This window comes from Myotis brandtii, unplaced genomic scaffold (assembly GCF_000412655.1).
Source record: "Myotis brandtii unplaced genomic scaffold, ASM41265v1 scaffold140, whole genome shotgun sequence".
Taxonomy (NCBI): Eukaryota; Metazoa; Chordata; class Mammalia; order Chiroptera; family Vespertilionidae; genus Myotis; species Myotis brandtii.
In genome coordinates, this window is record NW_005355000.1 from 1039946 (window position 1) to 1062197 (window position 22252).

The 22252-nt window shown below is 43.0% G+C and overlaps 1 protein-coding gene across 1 annotated transcript in view; it reads right to left on the reverse strand.

Moving 5' to 3' along the window:
- Nucleotides 1-22252, reverse strand: part of MAGI1 (membrane associated guanylate kinase, WW and PDZ domain containing 1) — a 566477-nt gene that overhangs the window by 77488 nt on the left and 466737 nt on the right. Inside the window, 4 exon segments of the mRNA XM_014535239.1 lie at nt 1766-1801; nt 5152-5234; nt 7313-7514; nt 11628-11831. Of these exon segments, the coding sequence (XP_014390725.1) occupies nt 1766-1801; nt 5152-5234; nt 7313-7514; nt 11628-11831 (525 nt within the window).

A 22252-nucleotide genomic window follows, 5' to 3' on the forward strand; every position in this document is an offset into this window, starting at 1 on the left:
GATTAGGCTGGCATGGGGGGCACTGAGGGGCAACTAGGCCAGCAAGGGGGCAGTTAGGGGTGACCAGGCCAGCAGGGGGGGCAGTAAGGGGTGACCAGGTAGGCAGGCAGGTGAGTGATTAGGAGCCAGCAGTCCAGGATTGTGAGAGGGATGTCTGACTGCTGGTTTAGGCCTGATCCCGGGCAGTCGGACATCTTCCAAGGGGTCCCAGATTGGAGAGGGTGCAGCCTGATCTGACCTGAGATAGTTCCTCCACTTCCAAACCACTGCCCAGGACTGTGGCCAGGACCATGAGAAGGGACACTATGCAGCCACTAAAACTTCTTTGTTAGAGTCTGTAAACGGATAGGGAAATTCCCACCATGTTACAGTTACGTGGGAAAAAAATACCTCTTTCCTAAAAATGTCAATGTTCGAACTTGCATAGAAGCAAAGAAATGTGTGCCCTGCACTTGGCCATATTATGTCCACCAGCTATGCAGACAGTGGCCACTCACACCTATTAGCTGGGCAGCAAGAGTGGCTGGAATTGGTTCATCAAGTGAGTAAGGCAGTCATTTTATGTCCAGAAAACCTAGTTCTGCCTCTTTCAATTATTTTATCTAACATCACCGGACTGATAAATTTAAAAAAAAAATAAAATTAGTTTTATATTGTTCTATTACACAGGTTGAATCTCAAGTTATTTCTACCACCATGACCACAAAGGAAACTTATTAATCATGTTTAAAATAGATCTATAAATGGTTATCGACCATCACTGGCATATCCATCAATTACAAGAGAATATGTCCAAACATTAAGAAAAACAGAGCTAAATTCTAGTATATCATAACTCTGGTCTTTATCTATCAAACAAAATCAAATAATATTCTGTATGAAATATTCATTATTTTCAGTTAAGGCAATCTTTAAATGTTAGGCTGGTTCAATGATCTCAGGACAGTTGATGTTAAACAATTTTCTATTTTAAAAATATACTATGGTCAATTCTCAATCAGCCAAGGCTTCTTGTGCAATTTAGCCGAACTGGAGCTTTGCTGTCGATCCTTCCATGAAAGGAGAAGATGGCATGCCAACTGATATGAACAACATTGAACAGGTAACTGAGCAGGGAACAGTATTCATGCAGTCCGGTAGCAAAGAAGGATAACAGAGTTTGGCATTTTCTGCTAATGTGAATAATTTCTAAATTATCACAGCTAGGGTAGTCAAGACTTGATTTACATAGATACATACACCCTAAGGAAATCGGCCACATTCACCACAGGTACAAACGTGTGGCCAATGACTTAATAACAACACAATACTGATGACAGTAACTATTCAGCTAATACTCATGGAAATTATTGTATTAGTGTTGCTCTTGTAATGATCCTTGAATTAGTCTGATAGGTTTTTATTAGTTTTGCTTTGCTTTTTTTTGGTATTATCCACCAAACAAATAAAAAACGAGGCTGAGAAAGGTTACATGAGAGAGTTCAAGGGGCGTAGCAAGCCTCTATTCCTCTGTTTTTTTTCTTAATCCTCAAGGCACAAGCATACCCAGCACCTGCTGCGAGCTTTTCCTCTCTGTAGATGGAACTGATTACAGCTCCAATGATCTGCAGTCAGACATGTGGGCTGTAAGACTGACCCCTGGTGGGTAAACTGGAATGAAAATCCTAGTTGGAGAATGCAAACTAAAGAACCCGGGCGCGTAAGCCATTCGCTGGTGACAAAGCCATGGCGGGGAGTCATGCAGCAGCCGCAGCTGCGGGTTTACCTAGTTCACTGTCCAGCTCCTCCGTGTGGACCCCTTCTTCTCCAAAGGAATAGCAGGAATGAGACAGAAAAGAGAAAACAATTCAGACACCGGCACCAGGAAAGAAACTCCCCTCAGAAAAACAGCAGCAAACACATTCCGTGACTTAGTCCTTACCTGCATTGTGGCTAATAAACGGGAGACCTACCTCAGTGTAAATCACCAAACGGCAAGGGCTGATATTGAACGTAATTATATGGCTCATTTCCTTCCATTGCAAAATGGAGCTTGATTGGTTGTTAAAGATGAAAATACCTTTGTGGTTTCAGTGCTCTTAAGCGAAAAGTCATTATTACTGACCAACTGTGCTGTTAGACCTTTCCATAGGAGTCCTTTAATCCTCCAGTAACCCTCTCATCAGCGAGGCAACTACACGCACAACTGCAGCATCACTTAACTTCCCAGCGACACTGCTGCCTGGGGGTGGGGGACACACTGAGCATGCAGACTGGACAACGAGGGGTTAGAAAGATGGATTATGTCACGATGATGCACATTAGGGAAGCAAAGCTTGAAGGCTGCCCTGAAGGAGGCAGTTTAAGTTACATGAGTTTTCTAAGTCAAAGAGCTCGGAAATATTAGAATGAGAATATTCTCGATAATTTCTGTGAGCAAAGCAAGTGAAGGTGCCTTCCATTCTTGGACCCCCCCACACCCCCCCCCCCTTGTCAGCCAAACATTTTATTACCTGCGGTGAGAACACAGGACAGCACACACATTTCATACATAAAGTCCCTCTGGCGCCCGAGTGGGGGCTGTCCCTCCACAGTGAGCCCCCAAACCAGGGATCACGCTGCTTTCACTGGTGCAATTGGCTCAGTGCCGTGTGGTTTGGGCACATGATAGGGACTAACCATTCCTCAAATCGATTGCTGACTTATAACCCACATGGCCCTAGGATGCACCTGACAGATAGAAGGCACTCAATGAATAGACGTGAAAGCACCTTATGCACTTTTTATTTAAAGACTATACAACTGCCAACAATACGTTTTGATGCTGGCATTGTTTCTCAAAGAGGGAATATGATTTACGTAAAGCTTTCATGAGCATGCCCATTTGGATATTATTTAATAATGTCTTTGGGGGCATTCATTTATTGCTTCAATAATTATTTAATGAGACCAACTCTGTGCCAGTCACTATGCCAGGTGACAGAGGGGCAAAGCGAGCACAATCACCCCCGGAGCACAATCATCCTTCCGGAGGGGGAGACAAGCCCAAGCTCACGCAAATAAAGATGAAAGGAAAACTGGGACAAGTCCTCTATGTAAGACATGTAATGAAGCGACCTAATGGCATCTGTGGGCAAGGTCATGGGAACGCACTCTGAGCGATACTCTGGAGGATACACAACGTTTAACAAAAACACTTAGAGTGAAAAATTATTAGAATTGAGGTTCTCCGAGAGCAGGGCTTTTTGTTTATCGCGTTCACTGATCCATCTGAAGTTCCTAGGATGCACCTGACAGGTAGAAGGCACGCAATGAATAGATGTGAAATGTCAGTATTCTGTGAGGGGACTGCACATCTAACCAGCATGCAGCATGTCTACAAAGACTCGAAAGAAATACGGAAACAATATTGTGACCAACAATGTTAGTCTGCTTTGTGTTAGGACATACACAGTACAAGGCAGCGTTGTGTTACCTGGCAGCAGACAATGCAGGTATAGGAACCTGTATTAGTCACAGTGCTATAATCTGGTTATTTATTTACTAGTATACTGTTAGTGTACACAGGCACATAGGCATACATACAATTTCTGCTAGAAAAAGAATATGTGAATTCTAGTGTTGAGGGATAATTACTAAACTAAGTGCTTTTGGTCTGAATACATACTTGTTCCAAAGGAAATAACATTAACACCAATGATAAGAAACCTAAGAATTAAAACTTACTAGACTTGGTAACAAAACCATTCAGTAATTCTAGTCAATACTTTTACTGCATTAACACTTTTTTTCTCAATAAAAACTATTGGAGTTCTCCACAACCTCTGAATTTATGTTCACAGGCATTTTTACACATTCCCAGTGTAATTATGATGGATACTGACATGAAAGACCCTATGGTAACACCAGCGCCTGAAGTGACTTCAGAATCGTCAGGCTTCAAATAAAGTTTTAAATTTTGTTCCATGACATCTGACGGTTGAATGTATATTATGTCCTGATCTTTGAAAATCCGTCACCTTTGTATTATATGTCACACTGAACGTGTGAATAGTCAGGATAGTCCATTAGCCCTTACACACGCAAAATACTGCAGCGACCACAACTGTTCCATTCCTTCTTCAGGAACGGACTAAGCAACCAAATAAAATGGGCATCTCCGTCATGTCTTCTCAGCCAATCAGATAAATATGAACATGCAAGTCTACGTTCATGCCATGTCATCTGCAGCCCGTGAGCAGTGAAGTGTCCTGGAGTACATGCTAGTCTGATAGGTTGTACTTCACTGCTTACCTTTTCAAACACGTGTATACATAACAATTCTGCCTCACAGCACACATTACTAAAGGTTCACTATCTTACAGTAAGATAATTATACTAATTCAATAATGACACTAATTCAGATGCCAGCAATGAATAATGAGTAGCAAAGCAAATCCTTTCCCTTTTAATTCGTCCATGCCAAGAAGTAATTTTGGTAGAGCTTGGGAAAGACTTGGGTGTATTGAGAAGGAACATGCTTGTTCTGTCTTAATTTTTTTCATTTTGGAAAAGCAGTTAGAAATCCCACAACCTTGAAATAAACTTTTTAAAACAGTAACCTTTCTAGCCAGTTGATTCTTTGTTGAGATAACGAGGAGAGTGGGCTAGGGTAACACCTCAGCCCCTTTCTTGGAAAAATACACTTTTTAGGTGTTTAGGATATATTCTAACTTACACAGAGATTCCCAAACAAGTCAAGATCTGCTTTCCTGACACCAACATCTGGGGAAATAATAGTCATAAAACATGGACAGTTTAAGAAAAGCTACTGATTTCCCCCCTAAGAATTTCATAATATAGGATTAGGGTTCGACAGGCAATTCTCTATTCTTGCAGTTTTCTCCAAGCTCCTGGAGGCAGAGGCTGTATCTTCATGTGAATGCTGCCTGACTGTGTAAAGTTCTGTTTCCAACGGGAACATAGCTGCGCATCTGCCTTTATGTGCACACAAATCATTCTTCTGAACAAGTCTACTGACTCCCCTTCTGCTTTTGGTAACCTGAGTGCACTTACTAGAAACTGGATTTCCTTTTGAAAACTCACTGTGAAAACTGGTTGACTCTGCTACAACTCTCTAAGATTGGAACAAACACGGAACTCATTTAAAAGGAGAGCTGCCACGCCCCTTACCATCATCCTCACATTCTTCCAGAGGCTTCTGCTGCTTGCTCAGGCACCGAGGGTCTAACCAAGACGTTGTTTTTGTGTTATGGCTGAAATCCAGAAACAAAAACAAGAAATAGATTTAAAAAGGAAAAGCAGAGAGCTCAGTGACCAAAAAAAACTTTACGTTCTTGAACAGTTGCTCTTCAACTACAGATTCATTGTGACAGCAAACCCAGACCAGAGAGCCCCGGTTAGGAATTAGGAGGTGGTTGAGGGAAAGACTCTGGTGGGCTTTTTACTCAACGGAAGATATAATCACGCCAGTATTGAGAGCTGAAATGGTATCTCAGGTTCATTTTTTAAAAATGAGTTCCAAATGACACCCCTTGTCTGTATTGTCCGCGGCTGACTAGACTTATTTAGTCTTCACATTTGCTGAAGAGCAAACCCCAATTTACTTTAAATTTGCTGTGACTTAAATCGTGAACGCGGGGATTTCACACAGGAGGCTGCTATTTCATTCACTCTATTACATAAGACTTCTCATGACCGTGGGAAACTCCCTCAATTCATGCAAGTGGCTCAAGGCAGCTAATGCATATCATTAATGGCAGCGGCCCAAGCTGTGATTCAGACGAGGTGAAGGCAACCCGAAGTCACCTAACATAAATACACCAGGGCCAGAAAAACCTCGGAGAAGTCAACGCGCTGCCCAACTGCCCTGAATAGTATTCCCTGGCATGAACGGACCACAGTTTACCACTGAAGGACATCTGGTTTTCCAGTTTTTGGCTATTTGGAATAAATCTACTTAAATATCCATGTACAGTTTTCCTGTGAATGTAGGTGTTCAAAGGTGCAACTGCTGGGTGATGTTGTAGTCACAGGTTTAGTTTTTTAGAAACTGCCAGACCGTTTTCTAGAATGTCATACTATTTTACATACCATTGGCCCTGCGTGCATGATCTAGTTTCTCTGCATCTTTGCCATCATGTGGTGTTGTTACTGTTTTTTATGTTAGCCATCCCAATAGGTGCGTAATGATACCTTCGTAGCTTTAATGTGCAGCTAACGATGTTGAGTGTTTCCTCACGTGCTTACCTGTCACCTGTACGCCCCCTTCGGTGAGATGTACGTCCATGTATTTAACTCATTTTCTAAGAGGATTTTTATTTTTTATACTGCTGAGATTTGAGGGTTCTTTATATATTCTAAATGCCTGTCAATTTTCAGATGCGGGGTTTGCAAATATTTTTCCCAGTCTATTGTTTGTCTCTTTATCCTCTTCTCAGAGTCTTTTCTTAAGCCAAAGTTTTTCATTTTGATGAAGCTGAATTTATCCTTTTAGGGGGTCATGTGTATGATGTCAAATCTAAGATTTCTTTGCCTATTCCTAGATCCCAATCTAGGAAAAATCTGTATATTTTTTATAGTGTTTTCTTCGTAAGTTTTATTGCTTTACATTTTACATTTAAGTCTGCAGTGATCTATTTTGAGTTATTTTTTTGTATGAGGTGTAAGGTGGAGGTTGAGGTTAATTTATTTGCTATAAAACTTCTGAAAGAAATACAGCAGAAAGTGACTGCCTGATGGCTTTGAGTTAAGCAAAGATTTCTTAGCTAGTACACTAAAAGCACAAGCCGCAACAGAAAAAATATTTATAAATTAGAAAATTGGTAAGTTCTTAATTCATCAAAATCAAGAACTTCCAGCTGCTCACAAGACACAGTTAAGACAATAAAAAGAAAATCCTGACTTGGAGAAAATATTAGCAAATGACAAATATAATAAAGGCATTGTATCCAGATACATAAAGAACTCTCAAAACTCAACAAAAAGAAAACTGCAACCCATCTAAGAGAAAATAAGCAAATGAGTTACCTATTTTTAATGGCTAAATATATTCTTAGTATATTAGACCATAATTTAAATATACACCATAATTTAGTTGTCTAACTCTTTAAGGAAATTATTGACTGTATGTTTCCTCAAGCTATTCAGGCTCAATGACTAGGATGATATGCTAATTGCTTTTTTGTGCAAAGCTTATTAAATTGAATAAAGAACTCCACCAGCCTGTGATCAGTCCTTTCAGATTTACGCTGCATCTGTAGCTGCTGGAGAGAAGGAGGAAGGGGAATGAAAGACAGGGACAGAGCCAGGAAGAAATAACGGTATACTTTACTCTATAAAATAGACTTCTCCATTTTCGGTGTAGGCCATCTCCCAGTTCTCAGGTAGAGGACCTAGATTATCCTCTGCAGAAAGAGGTAGGTATTGAGGGAACTTCTGAGAAGGGTCCGTGATGGGGGCAGCGATGAGGCTACTATTCACAGGTGGGAGCGTTGCTTCCTGCAGGCTGTGCTCTTCCTGATCAGCAGAATCGGCTGTGCAGTCGTGGGAGAGAGAGAGACAGAGGAGACAATCATCCATCAAACCCCAAACGGAGGCACGGCACCAAGCACTGTCGGCACCTCCAAGCCCTCACCCTCTCCTCCTTTCTGACCATTGACTATTCTGTTTGCTTTAGATAAAAGTTTTTAAGCAGAAACATCAAAAATGATAGACCAAATTTACTTTACCTAAAAATAAAGAAGAGAAAAACATGCTCAAATGATACGCTGCTCACAATCATGCAAGTGTCAAAGAAGAAACAGATCATGACTCAAACCCTAAAGTTTCTTAAACTACAAAGGCCATAAAAAAAGAAAAGAGGAAGAGAAGGTCATCAAAACACAGAGGAGCTGAACTGTCATTCCGGGGGAATCATCTGGTTTCATGGCTCAGAGGACTTTTGAAGGTGAGAAAGAAGTCCACAATGAAAACAATATAGTGGCATTCTTGTCCATTTTGCATAAATTATTTAAAGCATTTTTGGTAGACAGTGGCAAAGATCAAAGATTCACCAATCAAGCTAGAAAGTATGTAAAAGTTTACAATGCAGAGAGTTACACCAGTGAGTCACTTTTGCAAAAAGTGAGGAGAATGTTCCCGTGAAAACCAAGACAGTTCCCCCAGAACAGTATTATGTAGGTGGATGGATTTGACTTGGGTGTTAAAAAGAAGCCTCCAAGTACATGAGTCTCTTTCCTTCTTATTAACCAGAAACATCAAGAGGTGATGTCATCAAAGTATCCACAGATGCAATGCTGACATTCTGGTTGAATTTTTATAGAGGCCAATGTCAATCTCTATGGGGTTGGAAAACATAAAATCAGTGACGGAGTTACTTTCTATCTCCCATAGTTATTGTACTGTAGACATTCCTGACTTACTGAATGCAGACTGAGGAATAATGAAAGGCTATACTTCGCATCTTTCTCTGATCAGCAGCTCCCAATGACATTGCCAGAACAAAGGTAATCCAAAAGCTGGATGGAGATGGACCTATGAAACCACCACCAAAACCTCTGCACACCGAGAGGCTGTCTGTGGTCTTTCCTCACTCTGCATCTCTCCCCTCTTCCGCTACCACCACTTAGACCTCTCTTTAAAAACCATCCCCTTTATTCCAGGTTTCCGGGGACTGTCTCAAATTCGCTGCTAGCTCACACGGGGGGCCCAATTCACACTCCTATCTCTCTTGTATTTGTGATTGGATCAGGCATATGATCCAAGGCAAACCAAAGAACATCAGGCATGAAAGTTTAGCTATCAGTCAAGAGGTGGGCCCCTGATGCTGAAGACGTTAAGCTGATGGGTTCTCATACTGCAGGTTCGGGTGATCCTCTTGACAGCTTGCCAATCCTGCCTGACACTTGGCCTACACAGAGGAAAGCAGAGATGAAAAACACAGAAAGTCACCTAATACCTGTGACTGACTTTCATGCCTGAAATCAAGGCTGCCCTTGGCCTCCTTAACAACTCAACCGCCTAAATTCCCTTTAACAACTATACATTTGAAGGAAGAAAGGAAATTAGGCGAAGAGAGAAGAAACATTTTGAAATTACTAATCAATAAAGAATAAATTCAAAACTTGGCAAGAATGGAAAGATTCACCCTTACTTCGCTAGGAGCCACCATGTATTCATTTCTGGTATGTCTTTGGAATGTCCACTTCCCCCACTTACACGTACATAAGAATCACCAGGAGAGACTGTTAACATGTAATCTTTATGCTATTGCCACTCTATGCTCAAAGTGGCTGGTGGGTTGCTATTAAAGGGGTTCAGAGTGCAAGATGCTTTGACACAGCTGGTTTGATACACGTATCATAGATGGGGTAGTGCCAATTATTTGAAAGAATTTACATGAGTTAGTGTATGATGGGTTATCAGCCGTCACAGCTGTAGTTTGGTAAGTGAGGGGGCACTCATTCAACACATTCCTTACATACGGAGGATGTCCCATCAATGTGTATATTGAGGCCAGTTCTCTGTGCGTCCTATCGGCTTTCTTGGCATTAAAGCAGGCATCCGAATAAGACAATCAGGTGCCACTGTTTTGTGCAGAAACTAATGATCAGACTGACGCTAGCGAAGATGATCTGTGCCCAGAAGAAAAATGAGAAAACCTCAGAGAGGCCCATATAGGCTGTAGAAAGCATTTCCTTTGATGCCGGGATTTCAAGTGGAGGTTTTATGGGGACAGATTTTCTGAGGCATGGCTTCTAGAGACAGAGATTTTAGTATTAGAAATAGGAAAGGCATCAAGACCTAGAGTCAACGACCCCTATGCGCTTTCTCCCAAGAAATGTACTTAAGAAATGAAGGACAAATAAAGGCGCAAGCTCCCTGGGCCCACCCAGATGCTTGGCAGGACTGCTTCGCGGCACGTGACGCCACAGGACTTCTGTTTCTGTGTCCACGTCTGTGTTTTGGGTTATATCGTGATTTGCTCTTCTTATTTGTTGAAAGATTAAGCATTAAAATATTAGCTATTTTCAAAAGAAATATTGACTTTTTAAATCTGCTTTCATTTCAATGAGAGCTACTAACTATAAATCCATAAAATATTTATTTCTAACTGGTTGAAAGAACCTAATTTCAATATGTAAAGGATGGCAAGTTTCTCCTAGCTATTGCAGCTATAAGTTAGCCGCTGGCCTAGCCCATTCTAATAGAGAAAATGGCAATTTTCATGGAATCAAACTCTTAGAGCTGGAAGGGGGAACACAGGCATGACTTAATCCTAGCTGGTTATTTTGCAAATGTGAGAAGTAGATACTATGTTCATAATGAGAAACGGCTAAGAAGCAAGCTAGGAGAGCAAACCAGGTCTCCTCCTGCTTTTTCCAATGAGTCTTGCAAAGGGATCAGGCTACTGGTAGATAAGAAAGTCATCAAGAATGTTTTTAATTGCCATGTTGAGGAATTTTAGGTTTTTGAGCTTTAAAAAATGAGAAAACCTCAGAGAGGCCCATATAGGCTGTAGAAAGCATTCAAGTAACACAAAGTTTCCCCTAAATATTCCATTACACTTGGTAGCACAAGGAAGAAAATACAGTTTAAGTAATCTCCCCTTTATTGGAATTAAGTCTAACCAAGTAATGGCTGAATGTGGTGAAGTCAGAAGAGGTCAATACGAGAGAGGAAGATTCATGTGCTGCAAAGAACTGTAACCCTAAAATATTAAGAGAAAATATTTAAGTATAGGAAAAATAGAAGAAACAAGATATTCTTCAAAGCTGCAACATAATACTAGTAGACGGTAGTAACTCACCTATCATGCAGTTGTTAGGTTCTGAGTTACTATATAAGGTCAAACCCCCATATAGTGAAAAGTATTTTTGGACAGTTCTAGGTCACTGCACCGACCCAGGGAACATCCATCATAGCTTCTGTGAATGGTGCTTCCTGGAAACGTGCAAGACCAACAGGAGAGCCACATCCAGCGGCCTGTCCTTGAAGACCCCTTCATCAAATACAGGGGTCTTACCTAAGTGTGGGGGCTGGCAGCCTGAATATATACAAGTAGGTAATGCAATGAGTAATATGTGCCATCTGATACAGAACGCATATGCAACAGGTAAGCAGGGCATTTATTATTTCCCATTGTATAGGGCATATGATGTAAAATTTCCCCATGTTAATAGACACATGATATATCTCCGCTCTAGCTCTACTCACAAAGGTATGATGCACATGGTGCTAGCCTTCCAAAGGGCATCGCTTGTTACTAAACTGTTAAACCCATTCTCATATTTCCCTTTGTCAGCCGTCAGCCATAACAATGGAGCAGTGTCACGCCAGGAAATTAACAGACAATATACAAATAGCCTTCTACACATAGTTTTCAAGAGGCAGAAACAACACTGGTTTTTCTCTACAAACCTGTCCCTCCAGCCCCTTTCAGATATTTGGGTGAAGTTAGAACAGTCTTGCAAAGCAACATGATAAATAGACGGGAAAAGACACCTCTCCCCAGCATGAGGGGTCAGTGTGAATCCTGGTGACCCTTCCTAATTCCTCTTGAGAACAGAAACCTTACAATTTGCAAAAAGCCTCCCACCACCCCCTTTCCCCAAGTCCGGGGACAGGGAACACCATCCGGGCTTTACCTGTGAAGCTGCTGTTCATTTCAGGACCGTCATCCTCCTCGAGCTCCGCATGGACTAGGCCAGCATTTTGCATATCATTGTAGGACTTGGTTCGCTTGGGGGTCGACTGCTTGGAGCCGGAGTGAAGGCTTTGCAAGGCATCCGTCGTGATCACTTTCCCACTGACCGGCTGGCTGGGAGGTTTGGGTGTCCCATAATAGTTTCCTAGGCGACGGAAAGACACATTTGCATGTTTCAGAAAGAATACTTTGTTGTTTTTTTCAAAACTTCACATCCAACTGTCTCAGCACATTTTAAAATAATGTATTTAAGCTGGAAAAAACAACAAAACAAAACAAAACCCAGAACAGACTGTATTTCGCTTCTGAAATGGGTTGGAAAAGATGTCGTTGGTATCCAGCTGGACATTTCAGAAGCTGGAAGGAAAGCTGCATTGTTTTGGTGCAAAGAACTTACTAGACTCAAAACAAAGGCGGCTGCGCTGAATAGCAACACTTCACCCTCATTACATCGGAATTTCAATTGGTCACCCGTTTACATATATGCACTAGCAGAATGCTGAGTCCAATTGTGACTGAGCCTCACAGAACATAAAAAATTCATTACTGGCTGCACCCTCCAGGCCGACCAAGTGGAGGTCACCTTCCCTTCAGAAGGGGCTCCTCACGAGGGCAGGTTTTACAAAGAAGGGCAGTGACACCACGTGGCGCCTCTTTAACTGAGTGGCAGGCTTAGCGCTCAGGGTCATCCTGGGTGGGAACAACCTTGCCAAGTTTTAACAGAAACTGTGTCAACGGTGGAAACCCTTACGTGTCATTCTTCTAGTAATTACCCAACTTTTCTCAGCCACTTTCCCCCAAAGTTTGGTTAAGATCCAACCAGAATGTGCTCCTGGGTGGTACATGGATGGACTTTTCAATTTGAATAAGTGTGTATATTTTTAATGTGCACTAGAAAAAAATCTAATTAGTAAATTATGGTAGTAATACAAAGCTTACTTTTTTTGTTATTGTTGTTAATCCTCACTTGACATTTTTCCCACTGATTTTTAGAGAGAGAAGAAGGGAAGGGGAGAGACAGAGAGAGAAACATCGATGTGAGAGAGACACATTGATTGGTTGCCTCCCACACGCGCCCTGACCAGGGCTGGGTATTGACATTGCAACCGAGGTACATGGCATTGACCAGAATCGAACCCGGGAACCTTCAGTCCTTGGGCTGATGCTCTATCTACTGAGCCAAAACAGCTAAGGCCTAAAGGTTACTTTTAAAATTATGGACAGGGACAACAGTGTGGTGATTGTGGGGGGTGGGGGGTGGAAGTGGAAGAGGGCAGAGAGGGGATAAATGGTGATAAAAAAATAAAATAACAAATAAAAAATTAATAAAAACAATATTTTTAAAATTGACTTTTTCAGCCTACAGTTTAAAAAGGCAACTATCCTATATAATAAAAGGCTAATATGCAAATCAACCGAACGGCAGAATGACCGGTCACTATGACGCGCACTGACCACCAGGAGGCAGATGCTCAATGTAGGTTCTGCCCCCTGGTGGTCAGTGCACTCCCACAGGGGGAGCGCTGCTCAGCCAGAAGCCAGGCTCACGGCTGGCAAGCACAGCAGCGCTAAGGATGTCTGACTGCTGGCTTAGGCCCAATCCCCGTGGGGAGGCTCCCTCCCCCCGCCCCCCCAGTGCAGGAATTTCCTTCACCGGGACTCTAGTATAGAATAAGAAATTAATCAATTAAATAAAGCACAGCAATAGTAGTGAGGAGTTTCCTTTTGAAAATTTAAGTTAAAAAGTATGCTTTAAAAAAAAAAACTATATAGACATTATGTTCAGATATGGACAAAAATCATGAGGTGATTCATAAATGGCCAAAGCTGGAAAAATACAGCTTATAATCAATACTATTCTGTGAGTGGATGATAAAAAACATCAACATTAAGAAGCCCCTGATCCAGTCCCCATCTCGGGGCTTTAGCGGAAGCCGGGCGGGCCAGGTGTACTGAGCCCTTTAAGACGTGTCCTAAGCCAGCCTTGCTGTTCTGGCTTAGCAAAGAAGAACCTGTAAATCACAAGAAACCCCGATCCTTTCCAAGGATCTCATCCCCCTGTCTAACCTCACTTCACAATTACACAGAACAAAAATTTAAAAACATACACTTTATTATAGAAGCACAAAGGATAAGGAGGCAGTAACCTCTGCATGAGACACAAGTGATGAAGAATTTGCTTCCTTTAAGCTTGATTTTTATAATTAAAACTTTTCCAATGAGTATTATCTCTTTAAAATCACCAAGTTTATGCATATACACACCCACTCTCTTTGAGGGGGTGCAAGGTGGTCATGGGGGAACTCTGAACCCTCCAACTGAAAAGGGCCGCGGCCGATGGCACCAGGCTTGGACCCGAGGCCACAGGCGGAGACCACAGACGCACATTCTGTGGCCTTTCACGGAAGGTGACAGACGTATCCCTCTCTTCCCCCAGTCCTTCCAGGTTCCAACTTCAAGGCACAGGGACCAGCAGAACCAGCCAGAGGAAAGGCCCCATGTGTGTTTCAGGGGCTGCCAGGTATGTGAGGAAGGAGCACACACAAGGGCCCTGACTCGGCTTCACTGTCCCTCAGCTACGGGCTGACTTTCCTACTAACCGAAGACTATCAGAAAAGTTTAAGGAAGAAAGCCAACTTTTTAAGAAATTTTTTACAGTGAACAAAAAGTAGAGCTTTTATTGAATTTAATTCCAATTCCTTCCAATCACATCAAAGCATCATGTGTATTTCTGACTTACAGGTTAAACTAAGGCAATGTGTACAAGTAATTCTTCCACTGAAAGGTGTGGAATATATTTTTACAATCATATTACTTTTTCAGGGCCATTAAACTGAAGTAATATTCACAAAACCATCGTCATTTAAGAATCAGTTAAAACTTAGAAATCTTGTTCATGACAGAAATAAATGTCTAGAAAGTAAAAGTGGTACCTAAATTTGACAAATGTGTGTGGATTTGCCTCTGTTTCCAAGTCCAGGGTCTTTCTTAAGTTAATAAATGATTAGCAGATTTCTAAAACACAACAAAAAGCACCCCCGAAGAATCCACTCATCCATTGTTGTTTCCTGTTTCTGGAAACTAGTTTATGATGATTGGAGACGGGGAAGGTGCATCTCATTAGGTGGAACCACATGCAAATGCTGTTGTAGAAGACAAACTGTCAATTACCAGCAATGCCATTTGGGTTGCTCTAATGGATGGGCATTAGCGGTGCTCAGCACGCGATGGTGGTAAAGAATTGGAAGAGGGAGCCTGTGGTTCAAGTCTCAGCTTCCCCACTGGCTTGCAACCCTGGGCAAGTTATTTCACCTGTAAAAATCCTGTTCTCTTCTGTAAAACTGGATCCTCTAGTTTCCTCCCAGAACACCTGCTATGAGGGTAAGACGAGGTGGTCCATTGGAAGCCTTTGCCCATGCCAATCCGCTAGCATGAGGCCTGATACGTGCTTACTAATGTCGATAGTGTCTGTTTCTAATCTTTACACTGAGGCTGGTCACACCTCGTTGTGAGGGTTAATGACACAGTGTGTCTCAAATGCTGATCACTGGCAACCGGGTGTTGTTCCTTGATACAAAGGAATAAGCAAGCGAGCCTGCCAAGGCCCAGGTAACTGTGGGAAGTTTGATACTCAGTCTCATACAGTCTCTGAATTGGGAAGCTTCTCTCCGAAACAGCACCAGCCGGAGCGACTTCCCAGGATTCTCAGGAAGCTCAAATGACCTAGCTTTCCCGAAGGTGCCCATGAGCTAGAAGGTGTGGTAAGCAGAGGTGTTATTCCTCCGATCGCTCCGGCAGTCCTCACTGTCCACAGGGCTACGGCCTTCACAGAAAAGCTCTACCCAGGGGTTTTCTCATTGCAGAGGTTCAACTTTCCTTTACAGATATTTTTTTCACATATTTTTAAAAAAATTTCAGTTAGTGACCAACATTTAAAAACGAAATGTTTCATACCATGCTCTCCCGCATTTGCCATAGTTATTGGCCTCTCCAGGGCCTCAGCCACCCTCTTCACTCTCCCCCTCCCCTGCCTCACCCCGCCCTCCCACGTGAGTGCACATCCCCTCCCTTCCAGCCAACTCTCCACCTTGTCAATAGTTCGCACTCTAGTCATAAATAACCAGCCCAGCCGAGCCGTGGCACAGAGACAAACCTGACAGCACACACCAGGGACTCCCTGGGAAGAATATATGGATCACTTAATGGTATTAAATAAAAATCATGGAAAGAATTATAAGTGATTAAAAAATTAATTTGGGTCATCACTTGGCAGGCTGCACAGTGTCTAGGAGACGGGAGACGGCTCCCCCAGCCTCCACCTTAGCCAACACACACTTCCCGAGGTGGCCGGGCGCCCTCCCAAGCTGGAATGTGTGCCTCTCTGTTGCTATTTGCAGAACTGGCTCTACAAGAAAACTCAACAGGGGTGGCGGCTGGAGGGGGGCAGGCCCTTTGCAGCAGGAAGCCTCTGCCGCCTTAATTAACAGGCAGTCTCTGGCCACCACCAAGCCAAAGCAAACATTTTCTTCTGACATGCATTTAAAAATTAATGGGGGCTGCAAATAATTTTTAGAGCTTGATGAAATATTTAAGGAGAACCGCTCCCTGAGTTTTAAGCGAGGATGAATCAAGTCTATACTACCTCTCACTTTGCACACATTTAGTATTCACTCGTGTATTTTCTGACGGAGAAGCGTTTAGTGCCAGGCACTATGGTTGGCACTGGGGACTTACTCCTCTTTGGTAGATGAAGACCAGCCAGACCCAAAGCAGTAGAAATGCCTTCCTTGGCCTCAGCCTGGCTGGTCCAGGGCTGTCCCTGGTCCCATGTTCCTTTTATAATTTGTATGGGGTGGGGGAGGGGGAGACTTGTCTTCTTCCTACAGGACAACATAGGACAGCATGGTAGTGGCCACCTGTAGCTGGGAGTCGGGAGCAGACGTTTTCCATGGGGCAGGGTCAGCCACAAGGGGGCAAAACACTTTTTTTGGGGTGGGGATGGGCAAAACCTATACTTTTGACATGGCTACACTATAGAACATAAAGACACAGACACTGATCCAACTCCTTTTTGGCCTTGGCCCCAGGCCACACATGCCTGGCCTTGCTGGCTCCGCAGGCCCAGTTCGAGGTTGCTCTTTGCTGCTCTCTCTGCTCTGATCCCACTCGTTTTCCTTCAGCCCCACATGCACGCTGTGCACACCTCTTCTCACGGCTGTGCACCTGCTCCTCTCTGGTTAACAGCCTTCCCTCTGCTTCCTGTGCCGTCATCACCCACTCATCCTCAGGGACAGTATCTGACCCCACACACTGGACCAACGCCGCCCTTCCAGGTTCTTGTATGTTCTCGGGGAACCCTGTCCCTCTCCTTCCCAACGCCCTTTGCTGTATTTATCAAACTGCTTGACTAATCAATACCTGTCCTCACCTCTAGACTTGAAGCCCTTGAAGGCAGGGACCACATCTGTTCTTAGGCGCCACCGCAGCCCCACACCCACCATGGTGCCAGGCACGAACTGTCACTTGGGAGTTCCTTGCAGCGTGAGTTACTGGCGTGGGGACAGCACCCGTGGATTGCAGCATGCATCGCTATGCTGCGGATCTGGTTTGTAATAGCATGACTCAGGGCAGCTTCTTTCCGGTCCAATTACACGTGAATCACCCCAGAGCCGCTTCACTTCACTTTGCCACTCGCTCGCTCAGCACTTAATGGCGTCATTCACAAAATCCGCATCCCTTTCTTTTCACTCTTCCTTGTCCTACCTGCTCCGCCCTACAGGACTATGACTTATGTGCACGGGACAATAGCCAACATCCTATAATAGATGTTTGCTCTTGCCAGTCAGTTGGCTTTAAATAAAAGACAGAAGAGGGCAACAGCAATTACTAGTTTTGTGACCCTGAGCAGGTTAGGCCTCCCTCTTTCCAGCCGCAGTTCCCACGGTATAAAGATAGGAATAGTACCCACCTAATATGTTTTTTGTGAATATTAAATTAGATACTATAATAGAGTACTCAGCGATGTGCTTGGCTCTGAGTTAGCATATGATAAACTCTGTATTCTTAAACATGCCAGATGTTGTAGGCAAATGAAAGCTTTACATAGTAGAAGAGGGCATTGTGGTCCAAATACATATTCAAAAGACATTAACCAAAGTTGCATTTATTGTGCACCTACCACATGTCACTAGCCACATAGTCACTTACTGTAATCTTTATTAGCAGTCCTACAGAAAAAGGCACTAGTATTCCCATTTCATTAAAAGAAACTAAAAGTCACACAATGCATGAGTGATGACTGGTATTTACACATAGATCTGTGCTTCTCCAACATCTCTGCTCTCACCTCACAAGTCCTGGGGGCTCTCTGAGCAGGAAGCAAGCGGACTTCCCTGGCCCCCGGCCTCCCGTCTTGCTATGCAGAGGAGCAGCCAATAGCAACACAGATGCCCTCCGGTTCCTTTCATTATCAACAGAGAACATTCATGGCAGAGTTTGCCAACAGAGCTGTCGAGGCAGAAGGCTGCCAAGGCCTGCCAAGAGCAGGGCTCCAGCCGCCTCCTTTTCCTCAATGACAAACAAGAACTCTCTTCACCCCTGCTTTTATCTGTGTGTCCCCCCAAAGTACGCCCATGGCAGCTGCTTTTTTGCAGACCTTCTAGGAAGCAAAACAATGACATTATTGAATGCTGACACCCCCCCTTCCTAATTAACATGCAGAAATATGCACCCCTTAACGGCAGTTTGAAATGTCGCCCTGGCACCGCACTTCACGCCGAGGGAAGCCCTCTGCGCTGCTCACACTGTATACCAGCCTCCACTGCGCAGAGGCATTTGTAAAACAGGCGTGTTTGGAACCTCCCCCACAGAACCGTTCATCCTTTGTAAACTTTCTCACACAGAAGTCCACGGGCGGGCTGAGCAGCAACCTGTCTTGCTGAGCAAAAATGGCAACAGGAAATAAAAAGGAAAGTAAGACAAAAGGGAGATGGTGTAACTGATTTATTCCAACCACCGCATCAATAAATGAGCTCAGTGCATAACAAGGAAGTCAGACCAAAGGAAAAGACACATTCACCCTCGTCCCCTTTGCCTTGACTGGCTTGATGTTGATTCTGTCTAGTGACAGAGAAGTTGGTTCCAATTGCAAAGCGGAGATCAATTTTGAGCTCTATGCCTCATGAGGGGTGATAGTTGGGAAGGGCCTTGACTCTCTTGGGGTCTATGTAAGTGTCGGCACTATAGCTGGGGGGGCTGGACAGTTTCATCCAGGAGCCCCCTGGCCCCGCCTCACCACACCTGGCCTTCTTCAGTGTTTCTGATTTCAGCAAATGGTAGCAGCATATCCAGGTATGTAAGAAAGAAACGAGAAGTCATGCTAGGAGGGTTATCATCGCCTGCTTCTTTCCCTCCTTATGATAACCAGCACTTCACCAAGTCCAGCTTTTCAATCACATAAGTACCTCTGTATTTAAGGACTCATTACCACCACCACTACCACCACCAATGTAGTCCAATACTAACAACTAGGGTTTCCATATAAAATGCAAGAGAAAGTGCTAGGAAGGGAATTCCCCAGAACTCCTTGCTGTGAAATCCAGGGGAAATTGTGGCTGAGACAGAAGGCTGCAGGACTCCCAGGCACTCCTCTTAATGGGCCTGCACACAAACTTACTAGTTCAGGGGTCCTCAAACTACGGCCCACGGGCCACATGCAAATACAAATATTGTATTTGTTCCCGTTTTGTTTTTTTACTTCAAAATAAGATATGTGCAGTGTGCACAGGAATTTGTTCATAGTTGTTTTTTTTAAACTATAGTCCGGCCCTCCAACGGTCTGAGAGACAGTGAACTGGCCCCCTGTTTAAAAAGTTTGAGGACCCCTGTACTAGTTGGTGGCTTCACTAGCTCTGAGCTCCAGCACTGGGGCAGCAGCTAGAAAGGTGCCTAAAATACATGGGGAGCCCTAGCCGGTTTGGATCAGTGGGCAGAGCAACAGGAGGGCACATACAACCCACACAAGGGACACTCCTAGAGCACCAGGCCCAGGTGACCAGGGAGACTGCCCTACTGGGCCCCACAGGACACCGACTACATAAGGCCACTCTACCAAGACTGGGAGACATAGCAGTTCTACCTAATCCACAGAAACAAACACACGGAGGCAGCCAAAATGAGGGACAGAGAAACATGTTCCAAACAAAAAAAGAGAACAAACTTCCAAAAAAAAGAACAAAACAAAATGGAGACAAGACTCTACCGGATGCAGAATTCAAAACACTGCTTATAAGGATGCTCAATGATCTTAGGGGGAAAGTAGAACTTAGTGAGTGAGAACTTTAATAAAGAGATAGGCAGCATAAATATGAAGATAGAAAACATACAAAACAACTAGTCAGAAATGAAGAGTAAAGTAAGTGAGATGAAGAATACCCTACAGGAAATCAACATCAGAGTAGAGATAGCAGAGGATTAGAATCAGCAATTTGGAAGATAAGGAAGCAGAAAACACCCAATCAGAACAGAAAAAACAAAACAAAAATAGATAAATAAACAAGCATCCCCCTCGCCAATGAGAACAGTGTAAGAGGCCTCTGGGACAACATCAATCATATCAACATTCTCAACATTGGGAACCAGAAGAAGAGAGAGCAAGGAAGTGAAAACCCATTTGAAGAAATAATGACGGAAAACTTCCTTCACCTGCCAAATGAAATAGACATATAAGCCCAAGAAGTGCAGAGAGTCCCAAACAAGATGAACCCAAAGAGGCCCATACCAAGGCACATCATAATAAAAATGCCAAAGGTTAAAGATAGAGGAAAACTTAAAAAGCAGTTACTTACCTAAAAAGGAACTATCATAAGACTGTCAGCTGACTTCTCAACAGAAACTTAGCAGGACAGAAGGGAATGGCATGCAATACATTACTCTACCCAGCAAAGCTCTCATTTAGAATTGAGGGAGAGATAATGAGCTTTCCAAACAAGAAGAAGCTAAAAGAGTTCGTCACCACCAACCAGTATTATATGAAATGTTAAAGGCTCTTCTTTAAGAAGAAGGAAAGAAGATACAAAAAAACAGAGAATAAAATGTCAAAAACAACATAGCTATCAACAATGACTTCAAATGTAAATTGATTAAATGCTCCAATCTGAAGACAGGTGGCTGAATAGGTAAGAAAACAAGATCTTTACATATACTGCCTATAAGAGACTCACTTCAGATTCAAAGACACACAGTCTGAAAGTAAAGGGATGGAAAAGATATTTCATGAAAATGTAAACAAACAAACAAAAAAGCCGGGGAGCAATACTTATATCAGACAAAATAGACTTTAAAACTAAAGGCTGTAAAAATAGACAAAGAAGGACCACCAATTCCACTTTCAGGTATTTATCCAAACCAACCCAAAACACTAATTTGAAAAGATGTATGCACACCTATGTTCACTGCATTATTTACAACAGCCAATATATAAAAACAACTAAGGATCCATCAACAGATGAATGGATAAAGAAGTGGTGCATGTATACAATGGACTATTTCTCAGCCAGAAAATAAATGAAATTGTGCCACCTGCAACAACATGCTACATGAAATAAGTCAGACAGCAATAGACAAATACCACATGACTTCACTTATGTGTGGACTCTAAAAAACAAAATAAATAAATAAATAGACATAGACTAAGAGGTACAGGGAACAAACTGATGTTTGCTAGACTGGGGGTCGGTGGGAGATAGAGGGGCTGGGTGAAGTAGATGAAGGGAATTAGAAAGTACAAATTGGTGGTTATAAAATAGTCACGGGCATGTAAACGGCAGCACAGGGAATACAGTCAATGAGACTGTACTAGTTATTTATGGTGTTAGATGGGTACTAGATTTAGCAGGGTGATCACTGTGTAAGTTATGTAAATGGCTAATAATTATGTTGTTATGGAAACTAATATACCATTGTATGTCAACACTAATCGAAAAGTAAAAAATTATTCTGAAAAAGATAACTGGCATCTCTGAGCCTGACATTCTTCTTCTGCAAAGTGGGGATAAAATATAACTACCTCATGGGATTGTTGGTCAACTGAGCAAGCAAGTGAATGTAACACATTGTGAAGAGCACCCAGCACACAGTACACACCGGGTGTGTGATCAATAACTGAAAAGCATGAGCGCCTTCGAAGGCAGAGCTGCCTTGGTCTTCTGACCGGGACATCACACCCTGGGGCTCAGGACAGTGACCCAAAGTAAGTGCTCAACAGATCATGGTTGAAACAAACTGTACTGGTATAAAAGGGCTTCTTTAAAACCAGACTGCCAGGCCCTCAGGTGACAGACATAGTCAAAATAGCGTAGTGAGGGATTTATGCAGAATGCTCACTGTAACACTGTGTACAAAAACACCTAAGTGTCCATCTACCGCAGGGCGACTGGTTAAAATAATTACATATATTCATACACGGGGACACTGTGCAGCATTTATAAAGAATAAAGTGGCACGGTATGGGGTAATGTGGAAAGATCTCCAAAATACCTAAGTGTGAAGGGCAAGAGTAGAGTGAAA